The sequence below is a fragment of the Perissodus microlepis genome, chromosome 22 (genome assembly GCF_051167445.1).
Source record: "Perissodus microlepis isolate ML-2025 ecotype Zambia chromosome 22, ASM5116744v1, whole genome shotgun sequence".
NCBI lineage: Eukaryota > Metazoa > Chordata > Actinopteri > Cichliformes > Cichlidae > Perissodus > Perissodus microlepis.
This window is the reverse complement of record NC_140481.1, coordinates 6,114,389-6,129,829: the sequence shown is the minus strand read 5'-3', so window position 1 is coordinate 6,129,829 and position 15,441 is coordinate 6,114,389. Positions and strand designations below refer to the sequence as shown.

The following is a 15,441-nucleotide window of genomic DNA, read 5'->3' as shown; positions in this document are numbered from 1 at the left end:
TTCTTTTTGTCATCGGGAAACCTTTGTTGCTGTTATTTAATCACTTTTGTCTCAACAATTAAATTTCACATTTGGGCAGCGTGGGAAGGAATTATTAATCGTTACAGGAACTAGAAAGTGTGTGCATCAGTGAGTGCGCGACGGGTGTGTGTTCTCCAATGCTCATCCAAGGCACAACGGCGCACTCGGTCTGTTCAGCTAAAACGTAAATTACTGGTTTACAGCGACTACCTACTCATTTCACATATAGCCTTCAGCACTGCAGGCACCACCACCCAGTTACTCCTTGAGGAGAAATAGATTTATGTCTGTCTTTGTGGTTGGATTGCACATGATGTTTAAGACAAACTGAACTCTGCTCAGAGTAAAAAAATCAAAGGTTTGTGTGTTGAAAATTTGATCACTCAAACTATTTAAAAACATCGTGGACTTAAAATTTGAAACAAGCTCTTCTGGGAAAAAACAAAAAGAAAGCACTAGTCCTCAGGTGTTTCTAAAATAACCTTCAAAACCTGACACCCTTCAGAATCAAAGCAGCTCCAAGGTGTGAACTTGACAGGAAACACTGGTGTTGCGCCAAGTAAACTGCATTTTTCTGACAGCTGGCAAAGGGTCGAAAATTGCAGTGCATTCTCGGTAGTTGCCACCATGTTGGTGTTCGCTCAAAACCTAAACAAAGATGGACATCAACAGGTAGTTACTCAATATTCAATGCTGTACTGTAATGTGTTTTGTCCTTTTTCCAATTCAATAAAACACAACATTTCCTTATTATTACATACTAATATTTTGTAACCATGTAACAATTACTGTAGATGTGTAACTGAAGTGCAACGACAGCACGAAGTTGGGACTGCAGAAGTTTTAAAACACGAAAGTATAAAGCTTTTGTTTGATTCAAGCCATACCGCCATGTAGCTACAGCCTACATATAACTGCCACATTTGTAATGTAGCAAAATCCCTACGTCGGCTTCATGACCAGAGCAAAAGTCTTCCTCCACTCTGTAAAACACGGCTGTGTCACAGCAGTTCACCATTCTGATGACCCAAAAGCAGCTTCAGTCTCTGTATTTGCTTTTTTCAACTTGGATTTGCACGAACAATGGTCCTATAATGCACTTTGTTGGTGATGACACGATCCCAACCTCCGTCACATCCCAGTCCTCCCTCTGCAACTTTCACCAGACCCCAAACAGGAAGGACTCATAACTGATGGTTGCAGTTCCAGCGTCAGCAGGCTGGGGACTGACTGCAAGAATTACTGTCAGTGCTCAAGCGTTTACAGTAAAGCCCCCAGAATGAGTCTAATTTTATTAGCCGAGTAAAGAGATGGTTGAGTGCGTGGGTTTCGCTTCTGCGATGGTGCAGCTCTCGCCAGTCAGTGATAAACACCACGCCGTCCACCTCAAATGCCCCACCAGCTCGCTTTGACTTTGTAGAGGTCACGTAAACACAAACAGGCCCGCGCTTGTTCCCGCTTCTTTGGGCACGTACACGAAAAGCTGACGGCGTAATTACCGAGCTCGACCGAGGAGAAAGTGGAGGTCAGGAAGCATCTCGTCAGAGGTGTTCAAGCCCGACTGATACTGTAATTTTAATTTGCATTGCCACACACACAGAAGTCACAGAACACTTTGATGGCTGAGCACAAGCTAATTAGTGGTCCAAAGTAAGGAAACAAAGTTAACAAGCACAAGTTTGTTGGACCTTTTTTTTACTGAAAGATGTTACAGTGCAGATACTATATAAATGTTTGTATAGAAAGCTCTACCACAAGAAATACCACAAAGACATCATTTTAAATGAGGCAATCACTGCATTTCAACCCTAATTGGTGGCAATTTAAGGTATATTTAGTTTTTTTTCCTACTGTTAAAATCTCTTACTCTATGTATTTAATCTTTAACCACTATTGCAATGTACAAATTGCCTCCAAAGTACCTTCATTACATTATTAATAGGTAAATGAATCGGATTTTATATAAGTGATGTACTCCTTTTCATAGTAATGGTTTTATTGTTTAGTTGAATCATTGAAATCGCATTTTGTGCAGCAGGTTGATCTGACATGAAGATTAGGAGATCTGAAGGCACACACCACACGGCTGATTTGACACACAGACACGCAGCTGGCTAAATAATCCCATAAAAATGTGATCAGTGGGCTAGCGCTTGACGTCACCGGGGCGCGCTCAGGATTATTTAACGTTTTGCGACTGTGATGCGGCAGTTTAAAGACTTGCGTAACATCTCGTGTCAAACGGACTGGGTAACAATACCGTCACAAGGCTTGCTTTGATTCCATTAAAAGACTTTGTGTGAGTTGCAAAGCTGTGCTGTCTGTTTGGAAGTGTCTATGTTACTGTTCCATGGTTTGCCCGATCATTTTATTTGTTCAAGCAGAAAGCAGCTGCTGGTTTTAATTGTAGCCGACAGTCGACTGTGTGAACCCTCTCTTCTAATCCCTCATATGTTTTGTTTTTGTTTTTTTCGTCTGTTGCCGAGCAGCTTTGGTGACGTTGCGCTGTTTGCACTTCTCAATTGTCACTCGAGTTCACCCTCCTCTCTTCTTAATTGTTGCTGACCTCCCGTTTCCTTATCTCTGATTGACAGGTGTGAAAAGCAGCCTGGCTAGTGCTGTAGTCGCTGTTGTTGTCAAGGAAACCTAAAGTCCCATCCGGTTGCCATGGGGAAACAGAACAGCAAACTACGGCCAGAGGTGTTGCAGGATCTCCGTGAGAATACCGAGTTCTCCGACCACGAGTTGCAGGAGTGGTACAAGGTGCACAATTCACACCCTGAACACTGTGCAAAAGTCTCGAGCCCGCCTTCAACTCTTTATACTCTCCTTCCAAGGAGCAAGTCTTTATTGTAAAATTTTAAAGTGGTCTTGAGCAATAGGCTTTCTGAAGGTGTTCAAAGTTTTTCTTTAGACATTGACTGCAAGTCGTTACACTCGATCATTTTCACAGGAATGCTTTCTCTTGTTTGTTGAGCCACATAACCCTGACGTATGATTCATTCTAGGATAAAATGGCACCTAATGCCACCTAAAGGCACCAAACCTGCGTTGTGTCTACACATAACAGACCACAGATCAGTAGATGAACAGTATCTGAAAGTCACATCCCTAAGAAACAGAACAAAATCCAGCAAAGACCTGACACAGGACCTGAGATGCCTGAGAGATTACAGCTGGCTCTTCAGCTGTATTTTGTGTATCAATGTGTACAGAGGAGGTCAGGATACAGGTACAACAGTCTGTGGCTGCAACCATCTGTAAAACATGATGGAGGCTTTGTCGTGGTTCGGGGCTGCATTTCAGACAGTTGTGTCAGGGATCTTTTGGATGATGATGGAAAAGATGGAAAAGTACTATCTGATTTTGATCCACCATTCAGTACCATCTAGAAGGTGTCTGATTGGCTACAGCTTCATTTTAGAGCATACAATGATCATAAACAAACTGCCAATACAGTAAAAATCCTTCCTGGTAGAAGAACTAACACAATGGAACACTTTCAGTCATGGATTGGCCTCCCCAGAGCCAAAAATCCAATGTTTTGAAGCAATGTGGGATCATCCTAACAGAGAATAGAACAAAAGCCAACATCTAAAGAAGAGCTTTGACTGTCCTTCAAAAGGTTTGACAAACTATTCCCAAAGATACTTGATAAAATGATAAAGAAGCTGACCTAAGAGAGTTCAAGCTGCGTGGGAGAGTAAGGCCAGTCATACCAAATATTGACTTTCAAGCTCATTAAAACTATACAAACTTTAAATTTAAAGCTTTAAATACTGTATTTCTAATTGTGTTCCCACATGCTGCAATAAATTGCTGCATGAGAAGGAAGAAAATTAAAAGAAATGGTGAATGGCTCAAAACCTTTGCACAGTACTGTACTATATTATAACTGTAGTCTTACACTACTGTACTTCTAAGAGAAATACTGTATTTTTTTGTTTTGCAGATTTATATTGAATTGTATATAATGACAGATCTGGTATTTATATGGCATCTACATAAAATGGACCAGTAATACTAATATAACTATAAGAGGTATCATTTGGCATAGATGTTTATAAAGCCGTACGATGAAGCCAACAGCAAAGAACCAAAAACTGCAGTTTCTCAAACGGCCATCTGAGGCTTGAGGCTCAACTTTAGTACAGAAATAAACTGCCCAGGTTCTCTGCACATGGCAACTGTGCAGGCGGTGTATTTTTTTTTTCAACTCTTCCATTTAACATTATACAGGGATAAATGTTAGCTATTAATGAGGGTGGGGCAACTTTGAGTTACAGAATAGTGCTCACCTCAGGCAATTTATCTCTCTTAAATTCTCTTATTTGTGGTGCTGGTGCCTTTTGGAGCATATTCACTGAAGTTATCCAGCAAATAATATGAATTTCAGTTTGGTTATTATACAGACAGATTGTCCAACAAATCCATGATCCTGTGTTGTTTGTTGAATTACAATCTTTTATTCGATCGTGGGATATCTTGATGCATGCTCGATCATCCATTTAAGCAAATCCCAAAAGGCTGATTCTGTTCATCTGGACGTAGCATTTTCAGTGGGAGAAACGTTTCGTCACTCATCTGCAGGTTTCCTCAGCCTTCAGTGGGCTGGTTTCAGTTATTGTGCAGATGTACTTGGGGAAACCTACAGTCAGCTAAGACTGAAGAAGTCACTTGGATGAGTGACGAAACGTTTCTCCGATTGAAAATGCTACGTGCAGATGAACAGAATCAACCTTCGTGGGATATGTTACTTGGCTTAAACACAGATACCAGGTATCTGTACGATCTACTCCCATCTACTCATACAATGCCAACTAAGCTTGCTAGTATTAGCTGATAACACAACCATTTTTGTCAGATTCTTTGGCTGTTTGGGAGCAACACAACTAGCTAGCAACTAGCTCGGGGGTGGGCAATCTCAGTCCACGAGGGCCGGTGTCCCTGCAGGTTTTAGATGTGTCCTCAAACCAACACAGCTGATTTAAATGGCTAAATTAGCTCCCCAACATGTCCTGAAGTTCTCCAGAGGCCTGGTAACGAACTAATCATGTGATTCAGGTGTGTTGACCCAAGGTGAGATCTAAAACCTGCAGGGACACCGGCCCTCGTGGACTGAGATTGCCCACCCCTGATAGCTGAAGGCATTAGCATTAACTAATAAAAGCAATAACCCGGAGCATAAAGATGAATAATCTGGTCCAATTAAGTAGATTCATCACCTTGCATATGACACAGCACAATCGGATCAATTGGTGTTATAAAAATATTCAGTGTTGCACCTTTAACTACCATCTGAACAGCATGGCTTGAGTTATCATCTTCTGATATCAAAGTTGCATGTTTTAAAATAAGTCTCTTTACCTATTGTTTCTCCAAAATCAGAATCTTTTTGATGTTCAAACATTTCAAAAGCGTTTTGGATCCTTTCATTGTTGGTAAAAATAAGTTCTAAACTAGGCAAATATGTCACACAGCAGAGTTATGATTTATATCACGATTGTTAGGACATCCTTGCGTCTTCTGTACAGACATGTTTCTATCTGTGATCTGTAACACTGACAGCAGTCTTATCTCCGTCCACCACAGAGCACTGTCTAAACCCAGTCCTTTATTCAGTGGGGAGCTTAGCATTATGAAATGCCACAGTGACCTGACCTCACGAGTTATCTCATCTTATGCACATGGATATATGTGTAGTGGCTGCAGAGCTTTACACGTGGATTAAACCTATGGAACAGCTGTGCGTGCTGTCCTGAATAAGAGTTGTACAGGTTAAAGCCCCTCCCTCACTGACCTGTCACAGTGGTCACAGCTCTCAGCAGATTAACTGCTTCTGAGTGTGGGAGATGCTGGATGCTTCACTAAACACAGTGAAATTTTGAACACTGTCAATTAAAAAATATTTATTAGGAGCACAACCCTGCTGATTTTTCCCCTCCAGTTGTGAGTAGAAATCCCAACCATCAGAAATGGTTTTGTTACCTCATTGCCTCTATTTTAAAGGTCTTTGTAAAAGAGCTTTATTTCTTTTGAACAAAGACCAGGGATAGAAGTGACTTTTACCTCCCTTTTTTTCCTCAGGCACAATGCCGCTTTATCAAATGTGAGGGCTTGAATAGAAGATAGCGTTGGCTTTTCTGATCCAAGACTAAGCTCCTTTTCAAAATCATTCTTATCAGAATAAGAAGTTAAATGATTGAAAATGTTACTACTCAAAGTTTTGATTGAGAAATTTGATCTCTGACTGTTCTGATGTTTTGAAAAAGTTATGTTAGTTTCCTGGCTTCTTGCATATATGAGCAACACAATGCTGAACTGCATACTGCATTTATTACAACAGCAAGGCTTTATAATAGAAGAGTCCGGGTACTAGACTAGCCTATCTGCAGTCCAAAATAGACACTGATCACCTAGAATTCAATGCATTTTATACAGCGTCCCAACTTTATTGGAATTGGAGTTGTTTTATATTATTCTATAGACATAAAGAAAAAGTTAAAGGTCTTATTTTGAACCCTGTCTCACCTAATATCTGCTTTTTTTAACCTCAGGGTTTCTTGAAGGACTGCCCCAGTGGAACCTTGAATGTGGAGGAATTCAAGAAGATCTACGCCAATTTCTTCCCCTACGGCGATGCCTCCAAGTTTGCCGAGCATGTCTTCCGAACTTTTGACACCAACGCCGACGGGACAATAGACTTCCGGGAGTTCATCATTGCCTTGAGTGTGACGTCACGAGGAAAGCTGGAGCAGAAGCTTAAATGGGCCTTCAGTATGTACGACCTGGATGGAAATGGGTACATCAGCCGCGAGGAAATGCTGGAGATTGTAGAGGTAAGCAAGGGAAGCTGGTTAGTTTTGGTGGAAGTAAACACTTCTTCTGGCCTCAGGTGCTGGTGGAGGGGTTGTCACATGTAGACCATGCGATTTCTCTCAAAACCTTCCGTTATAGCTCAATATGACACTTTTATTAGGGCCACAAGGTTACTGCCATTTAAAAGCAAACCGTTGTTGCAGTGCTATCTACTGCATTTAGCTAGGTCACACATCCAGAGGGCTTGTTGCCTACTCTACATTTACCTCTTGACTGTATACGCTTACCTAATTGCATAGTGAGTTGATGTTGGTGGCATCTCCCCCACCACATAACCAACAACAAGCTAATTAACTCCCTTTAAATGGAAACTCAGGCTAGATAAAAAGTTAGCCATGGCAGTTTTGAAGTTGTAACACTGGAATCATTAGTAGCATCCTAGTTTGCGAACATGAATTAGAGTGCCTTAGCAGCTCACAGACACTTAGTATCATCACTAAATAATATAAATACTTGTGCAAAAATACTTTGTCATCTCCCTAGCAGGCCTTTATATTAGTGCTGTCAGCATTAATCTCGTTAAAATGACGTTAATGCCATAACCGCGGCAAATCTCCGTTAGCAAGTTACCGCGGATCACCCCGTGCGTGGGGCTGCAAGGTGTCAACGTGTTAATGAGCTAACCGAGTACATTAAATCACGAATGAAATCACTAATGTAGACTCTACAGTATGCTTGCCATATGTGTAGAAGGTCCCTTCTTATCTGTAGCAGTTGTAGCTCAGGATATAGAGCGGGTCGTCCACCAGTTAGGTGATACTCAACCCTCAAATTGCCTGTGATGGACCTGTGGGCATGCTATGCGAATGTAGCTTGTAGTAAAAAGCACTCAGTAAGAATAGTAAAGCACTTTGATTTATGGTCCATTTCAAATTCTAAATCCCCAAACCTGATTTCCTTTTCATAAACACACATCATGCGACTGAAACAGGAATGTTCTTGAATAACTAATTTGATCTCACCAGGAGTCTCAGTATGTTTTCTTGCTTTTTCCTGCTTGTTCTTTCCATTGGTCCTTCAAATTTTCATCTAGCACATGGTGCAAACTACATTACAGTTTGTATTGATCAGCCAATCACAGAGATTTATACAATACTAAGAAAAGACAGAGCACCTTTAATAAATACTCCCATTAGTTATGTTAAGTAAGTTAATGCATTCATTTAAGTATGTGGATGAATGCATTAACTTACTCTAATAGGCACCCTGAGTGCAGCATTGGCACAGGCAACAGTTTGCAGGAAGGCTGCTAAGTAGTGCTGCATCTAATCCTTTCACTGTTGAAGAGAACAAGCAGAAGGACTCATATGTCAAGATATTGGACTGAGGATCTCGCTGTGTATTCTGTGTGTGTATGCACTTCTGGATTCTCATGGATTAGCAAGTTAAATTTAACTTGAGTTTATCCCTGAGTGCGCAGAATGCTAGGATTATCTACAGGCACACTGAGGTTACACACCGTTAGGGAAAGGAGGGGACCATTATGTGCTGAGAGTGAGCAGGAGAGTGGAAGGGTCATGACTGAGGTCAGATTTGTTTTACACCACATTATCAGATTAATAAAAGCTCTACACTTTTGCTGATCAATGGACGTGTCCATCATAATAACCACAATTTCAATTTCTTGCATATTGTGAGTTGTATGTGGGTCTGGACACGCAGGAAGGAGAAAAGGACTCGTGCAGATTGGTTAGATGGAGAGATCGAGGTGGAAACGACGTGCAGCAGGTCAGGGTGATTAAAGATAGATATTTGCTAACAAGCAAAAGTTTGCTGAGAAAATGGAAGGAGCAGTTTGAGGAGCTGATGAATGAGAGAATGGGGAAAGATGGTGAACTGGGAAGTGCAGAGGATTAGTAAGGAGGAAATGAGGGACAGAGGGCGGTGGACTTATTAACCAAATTGTTCAACACAATCCACAAGAGTGAGAGGATAACTGAGGAATGGAGAAGCCTGCTGCTACGGATTTTCAAGAGGTGTCATGTGCAGAGCTGTAGTAGTGATGAGCCATACCAAGAAAATATGGGAAAGAGCTGCTGATGCTAGGTTGAGAAGAGAGGTGACGATTGGTGAGCAGCAGTGTGGCTTCATACTGACAAAGAGCTCTACAGATCTGATGTTTGCTTTGAGAGTGTTGATGGAGAAGTGTAGAGAAGGATCTCCACTGTGTCTTTGTGCATCTAGAGAAAGCAGATTATAGGGTGCTAAGGAGTGTCAGGAGGGAGAGATGTATGTGAGGGTGGTGCAGTGCATGTATGAGGACAGCAAAGACATTGGTGAGGTGTGCGGTAGGAGTGGCAGGGAGTTAACCCTAACACTAACCAATGTGGGGGTGGGATTACATCAGGAATGAGCCTCTTCCTGTCCAGAGGGTTGGTGTGACAGAGGAGGATGTTAGTGATAGGCTGAGATATTCAGATGATCTGCTGTGGGGAATCTTAAAAGCAACAAGCTGTGGCCTTCAGTGAATCCTTTACAGACTATGGCCTTGCTATGGTGGAGTCGCTTTTTCTACTCTGGCACAATTAAAATTGGGTGACTTATTAACAAGTATCATAACTGCTCTTCCAACATATCTTTTCTGTGAAATTCATATTTTAGAGTCCACGTCTTTACTCATAACCTGAATTTGAGTAAACACCTGCAGTTCAATCCAAATGTGATTTTTATCAATTCTATTTTTTTGTGTAAACCTTGATATTCACATCCATGAAATGTGCTAAAGATATATAATCCAAAGTTGTAATACCATTTTGTACCACAAGATGGTGCAAAGAGTCACTATAACATTTAATGTAACCAGCCAAATCGATTAAAAACTGAGCGGGGGAGGAAGTAAGAGGAATATCAAAACACCTCAACCATCTACAGTCATTGATCTCAACACAGTCAGTTGTAAAATGCTGCCCCCTGGTGTTTAAATTTTTTCGTTTTCCTCAACAAATGCAGGGATAATGTCCACATCCCAAACCGTGAACTTGTGTATCACAAAACCCTGTTTTCTCACTAATTTTCTTATGTTCATTTTATTTATTTTTTTAACTTTCTAGCTACCTTAGTAAGTCAGCTTAGGACAATATTAATCAAATATTGAGCTAACGCTGGTTTGAATGCTGTTTGTCTGTCTTAATGATGGATGGATGCTACAATATGCCCTTAAAATGGTATAAAGTAAGAGTACAGCTGGGCTCCATTTCAACTTGAGCTGATATCTCTGCAGCAAAATCTTGGACATAACATCATCGCTGTTGTGTCTTCAGATTCTGTTGTGGTCCCAAGTCATTAGTGAGCCTTCCTGGGAGGCACATCTGAGGATACCTCTCATTACAGGGAGCCACCTGGCACACCTGTTGGCATTAGCTTGACATTCATTGTTGGTGAAAAGATAAAAGGAGACAACCATGAAACTGAAGGGTTGTTGCACACTAATGATGGCATAGCTGAATCATCTGTGCTCAGACTTAAAGCAGTAAAAATACCTGATTATTTCTGTGTGCCTGACGCCTTTGTCACTATTTTTCTCCTTGGAGTTTTTTTCCCACAGTTTTTTGAAGGACGATGTGGGCATGCATTTTACAGTCAGAGGAGATAACATTTTAGAGCCAGTGTATCTTTCTAAAAAGCACAGAGGGCTCATTTGCTGCGAGCTCCCTGCCTCTGTGACGATGCTCCTGCGACACCGATCTACAGTTGCTTTTACACCCTATACTCCCAGCGGAGGAGATTTAATAGGCACGTAAGCTGATTTTAGATCTGCGCCTGAGGCCAGCTGATACTCGGAGCTTCTCTTGCAGAGGTTAATTTAATGCTATCAGGGGACGCGGCGTGCTCATATCGGTCAACAGATAAAGATGTATGAGATCAATAGTGTAAGCCCTCCCTCCCTTTACCCTGCTGCCACATGTGATCCATGTCACCGTGGTGCGATGGAGCGATTCTATAGGCACACAAACACTGCGTGGGTATTTGTGGAAAAGCTGCCCAGGGAGCAGCTCTTAGCATCAGGAGCAACAAATGTCAGTGAATCATGTGGACTTTCAGAAAGGCTGTTTATCAGCATCTTGAAAGCTGCAGTGACTTTATTTTTTTTTAGTTCAGTTATGTTTTACTTCTTTCCTGCTGAGTCTCCTTAATGGGTCCCTGCTGGCTTGAATTCACTTATCTTTCTTGTTCTCCTGCCACCGCCCACCCAACCACCCACCCTATCTCTCTCTCCTTCTTTTTCTCTCTCATCTCTCAGGCCATCTACAAGATGGTGTCATCTGTGATGAAGATGCCAGAGGATGAATCCACGCCGGAGAAGAGGACGGATAAGATCTTCAGACAAATGGACCTCAATAATGATGGTGAGAGGAGGAAATGGCAAAAACGAGGGTGCTGGGGAGAGACAGAAAAAGAAATGAGGGTAGCGCTGGGTGAATGTGACAAGATCATCTTTGAAATGTGCTAATTTTGTTGGGGACAAAAGACTTTGTACAGAATTCAAACAGCATATATGTGTCAAACATTTACAAAAAAAAATGCGGCTTTCATTCACACGTGAAAAACAAACCATTTTGTGTGTGTGTGCCTGTGTTTAATGAAAGCAATTAGTCTTTATGTGTCATCCTGTTGTTAGAATAGCAATAGACAAAGTGCAGATGAGGCCAGAACTATTAGCCATCGTCTGAAATTGTATTTGACTAAAGTATTTCCCAAGTGCTGTCAAACAGAGCAAGGGTTTTTAAACACAGCTCTTTGAAGGTTTGATTTTGGATTCTTACATTATTTTTATTTTTTTTTACACAAAAGCAAAATTATTTACCCCCCACCCCTCCCCCCTGCTGTTAATTATCAGCCCCCTGATGGTAATAGTTACTTGTTGGTATCTTTTTTTGCTGGATAACAGTCTGCAGTCATTTGCTGTAGTCTCAAAAACACTTCTGAGCTCTCCACACTCCACATATTTTCAATGCAGTGCAGGTTGATGCAGCTTGGGGCTTTGTGACTTTTGGAGGTAGTGCTTCACCAGGAGCGACATATATTTTGGGTACTTGTCATGATGAAGGACAAAGTGCTGATCCAGTCCTGTTTTTACTGCTGACTGCTTGAGGCTTTCTTTCAAAATCTTTACGTCCTCCTTTCTTCATGATTCCTTCCACCTTCATGCATTTCTCAGTTCAAGATGTGCTGAAGCATCCCCACAGCGTAAGACTCCCACCACCTTGTTTCACTGTGCTGAGGGTTTTCTTTGGGCTGTGCATCTCTCCCTTCTTTCTCCAAACATAAGAAACACCTCTGTGGCCAAAAAGCTCTAGTTTCATCTAATCTGACCAAAGGATGTGCTTCCAGTACGCATAGTCTTTCTCCAGGTTGTCCTCATATGGAAAGAAATATGTCTCAAAAGAGTTGCAAATATGGACGATATGATCTAAAAGCATAAACTAAGATTTACGAATGTGTCCAATGATTTATCTTTTGCTCAGCTCACAAATCCAATAATTTTCTCTTTCAAAAACCTTTCTGTGCACAAAAATGTGTAAAACTACACGTACCATCTCTCGCTCACTCACAAAACGTGTGGCGAATTACCAGATACGCACAGATCACGCCGCATGAGACTGATTTAACGCACAGATCCACAAATGTATGCTGCTTTCAAGTCCCAGTGTAAAACTGGGACATCTGGCCTTCCACTGCATAGTTGAGGGTTTGTTTTCTTTTTGTTTTGATATCATTACCACCATGATTATTCATTACACTAACATTAATGTTAGCCTGCCTTTATTAGTGAATGGTGACATTAACATTAAAGTGTTATTCCACATTATTTGCCTTAAATATATATTCAAGCTATACAGAGATTAGTTAGCATACACTCACTCCAGAGGATGATCCACAATGATGTACAATCGTGGTGTTCCATATCTGCAGCTGAGCACTGGCTGACTTTTCCCAGAGGAAGAACGTCCAGCATGTAACACCAGATTATTTAAACCACATATTAACCTTTATAGGCTGCTGTATAGTATCTGTAATTGTAAGTCATGTTTTCTAGTTTGTTTTTGTTAGAAAAAGAAACATCAGGTATACAGTGGAAGCCCAGATGTCCCAGTTTTACACTGGGACTTGAAAGCAGACATATTTCTCTCTATATCCTTAGCATACTTTAATGTGGTTTGAAGGTGTGTCTTCTGCAGAAGAGCAGTTTTTCTTGGTCTGTAACCTCTGCAGGGTTCTAGTGGTTGTCTTCTTTGAGACTACAATTCCCAAAGTGGTTATGAGAGTCACTCGTGTCTTGGCAGATGTTCTGGGCTCTTCAGAAACATCTCTCACAAGTTTTCTTTCGAGAGTCTGAAATTTTTCCTCGCTGAAGTTTTTATACTTTGTGTAAATTGGAAGATAACCATGGTAACTGTAATTTTGTCTGATATTGTGTGCAAAAAGAAATAACTTCACAGACTATCACTGCCTATTGTTGTGCATCCTTTATGGCCTTGGCTTCTTCCAGCATGCACCAAGTCCCAAAGCAAAAGTTATGTGAAAATGGTTTCATTGGCATGGGGATGTGGCTTTATTGTTGGCTGATTGACAAATATATTGGTTATCAGTGGTTGACAGATCTTTGTTGAGATGTTTTACTAAAAGCTAAACTTTTGGGTAGGTTTGTCCTACCCAAAAAGCATTTCTAAGGCATTAACTGCAACTCTATGTATAACGTAAGCACAATGAACTGTGGGTAAATCTGCGAAGTCAACAACAAATTCAGACGTACCAAAAGTGTTTGCCAAAGAGCCCACGTGTACGTAAAAACTTGGGGTTGGAACAGACATAAGCCCAGACTGATTTAGCAGGAACGCAACTCAAACTCTGTAAGTCTGAGAGTGTGGACATTGGGATTGGGCTTCAAACTCCATGACGCAGAGAAGTAAGGGTTTAAAGGCTGTAATGATGTAACTGCACAGGAAGAGGCCAGCAGTAATGAAAATTAGAAAAATGTTGCAGTAACTGTCGAAATAAACACTGGATTGATTCAAATATGATTTAACCATAATTCTGACATAAAACACGAAAGATCGTTACATGATTCTGAATAAAAATCTTCCAGTTGGTTCTAGTGTTGGTTTTTATTTATCTAAAAACAGAAGAAAAATGAAGGCAAAAATAAAATACAAAGAAAAGGAAGACGAATGGGATGTAAGGACCTGTACTTATGCCTTACCTACCTCCATTAAAAGCTAACTACATATTTAATGAAATACATATACAAATACAAGACAGACTACTCTCACATGCTTGGGGGCAATTAGCTTAGCCTCGCATAAGAGCAAAAGAAGGAGCAAGTGTTAACCAGGCGGTTTCTGCTGGTGTAAAGATACACACCAAACACACATGTATCATTATACATATATATTCTATTATACATTATAGCATCAGTAAATGTTCAGACAAACTGTTTTCTGGTTGAAATTTTATGCTAACATAAGCTGCTACAGAAATGGAATTGTCAAAGTTCCTGAACAGAAACACCACAGCGTGTATGTAGTGTTCAAGCTAGCATAAAACAATTACATGATCATAGCTAATGCCACTAATGGAGAGCTAACTACATATTTGAAGCTACACTAGTGTTTTGGTGCCACCATGTTTTTTTTTTTGTTTTTTTTTGTGGTTTTGTTTCCTGCCAGAAGCAAAGAGCGCTAATTTATCAGCTAATGCTAGCAAGCTTGGCTAACTGTCACTACCCGATCCATACCAGAAACAAGATCGGTACCACGCATGTGCGAAAGGTGTCTACTTCTGGCCGAAGCATTTTACGATAGTTACGGGTCAGAGTATCTGTTAAGATGTTAAGAATAATAAGTATAGCTTAAAATGTTTGCAATAATGAAATATTTCAATATAATGTAGACAAAAACTAAAAATAAAACGATAGTTACGGATCAGGACTCCCCGATCCTTACTGAGCATGTGCAAAGTTGGACTGTACAAATCGGTCTACCCGATCCATACCACCCATATGCAGATGTTTTCTTCTTCTTCTGTTTTGTTTAATGGCAGTTTACTCCCCAGTGTATGAGGATACTGCCACCCGCTGACCGAGCGAATGAGCCCTATTGTAAAATGAACTAGCATCATTACAAACGCGTGTTAAATTTGATTTAGTGATAGTCGTGTGTTTATGCTTGTCTGTGTGGAGAGGATTGTTGGAATAGTAATGATGATGTCAGCTATCACTGTCAATTGTCATTAAACACTTAATCTGGCTGATGAATCTTCACGTGACATATTACTAAGTCAGTATTATTAAGTCTGTAATTAGGCGCCATTCTTCATACTTTACGGCGCTGTTGTTCAATTGGGGGACGATCTCTGTTGAGGAGAAAAGCATGAATTTGTTTGTATACGGATTATCCATTGTTTAAATGTCCCGGGCAGTTGAAAAGGAGGCAGAGCTGTTGAGAAATGCTATGAGCTAACTGGGCGCTAACCGTGTCACTCAAATACATTAACTGTCGCAATGTTGTCTGTGAAGGTTCTCAGTCATCCAGGTCATCGTAG

General features: G+C 40.8%; 1 protein-coding gene across 1 annotated transcript in view; it reads left to right on the top strand.

The window, feature by feature from the left end:
* LOC146362484 (hippocalcin-like protein 1) overlaps nucleotides 1–15,441 on the top strand; it is a 51,718-nt gene that overhangs the window by 29,359 nt on the left and 6,918 nt on the right. The window contains exons 2-4 of the mRNA XM_084918443.1: nucleotides 2,616–2,784; nucleotides 6,579–6,860; nucleotides 11,141–11,246. Of these exons, the coding sequence (XP_084774569.1) occupies nucleotides 2,689–2,784; nucleotides 6,579–6,860; nucleotides 11,141–11,246 (484 nt within the window). The 5' untranslated portion in view covers nucleotides 2,616–2,688. The remainder of the gene's footprint in view (nucleotides 1–2,615; nucleotides 2,785–6,578; nucleotides 6,861–11,140; nucleotides 11,247–15,441) is intronic.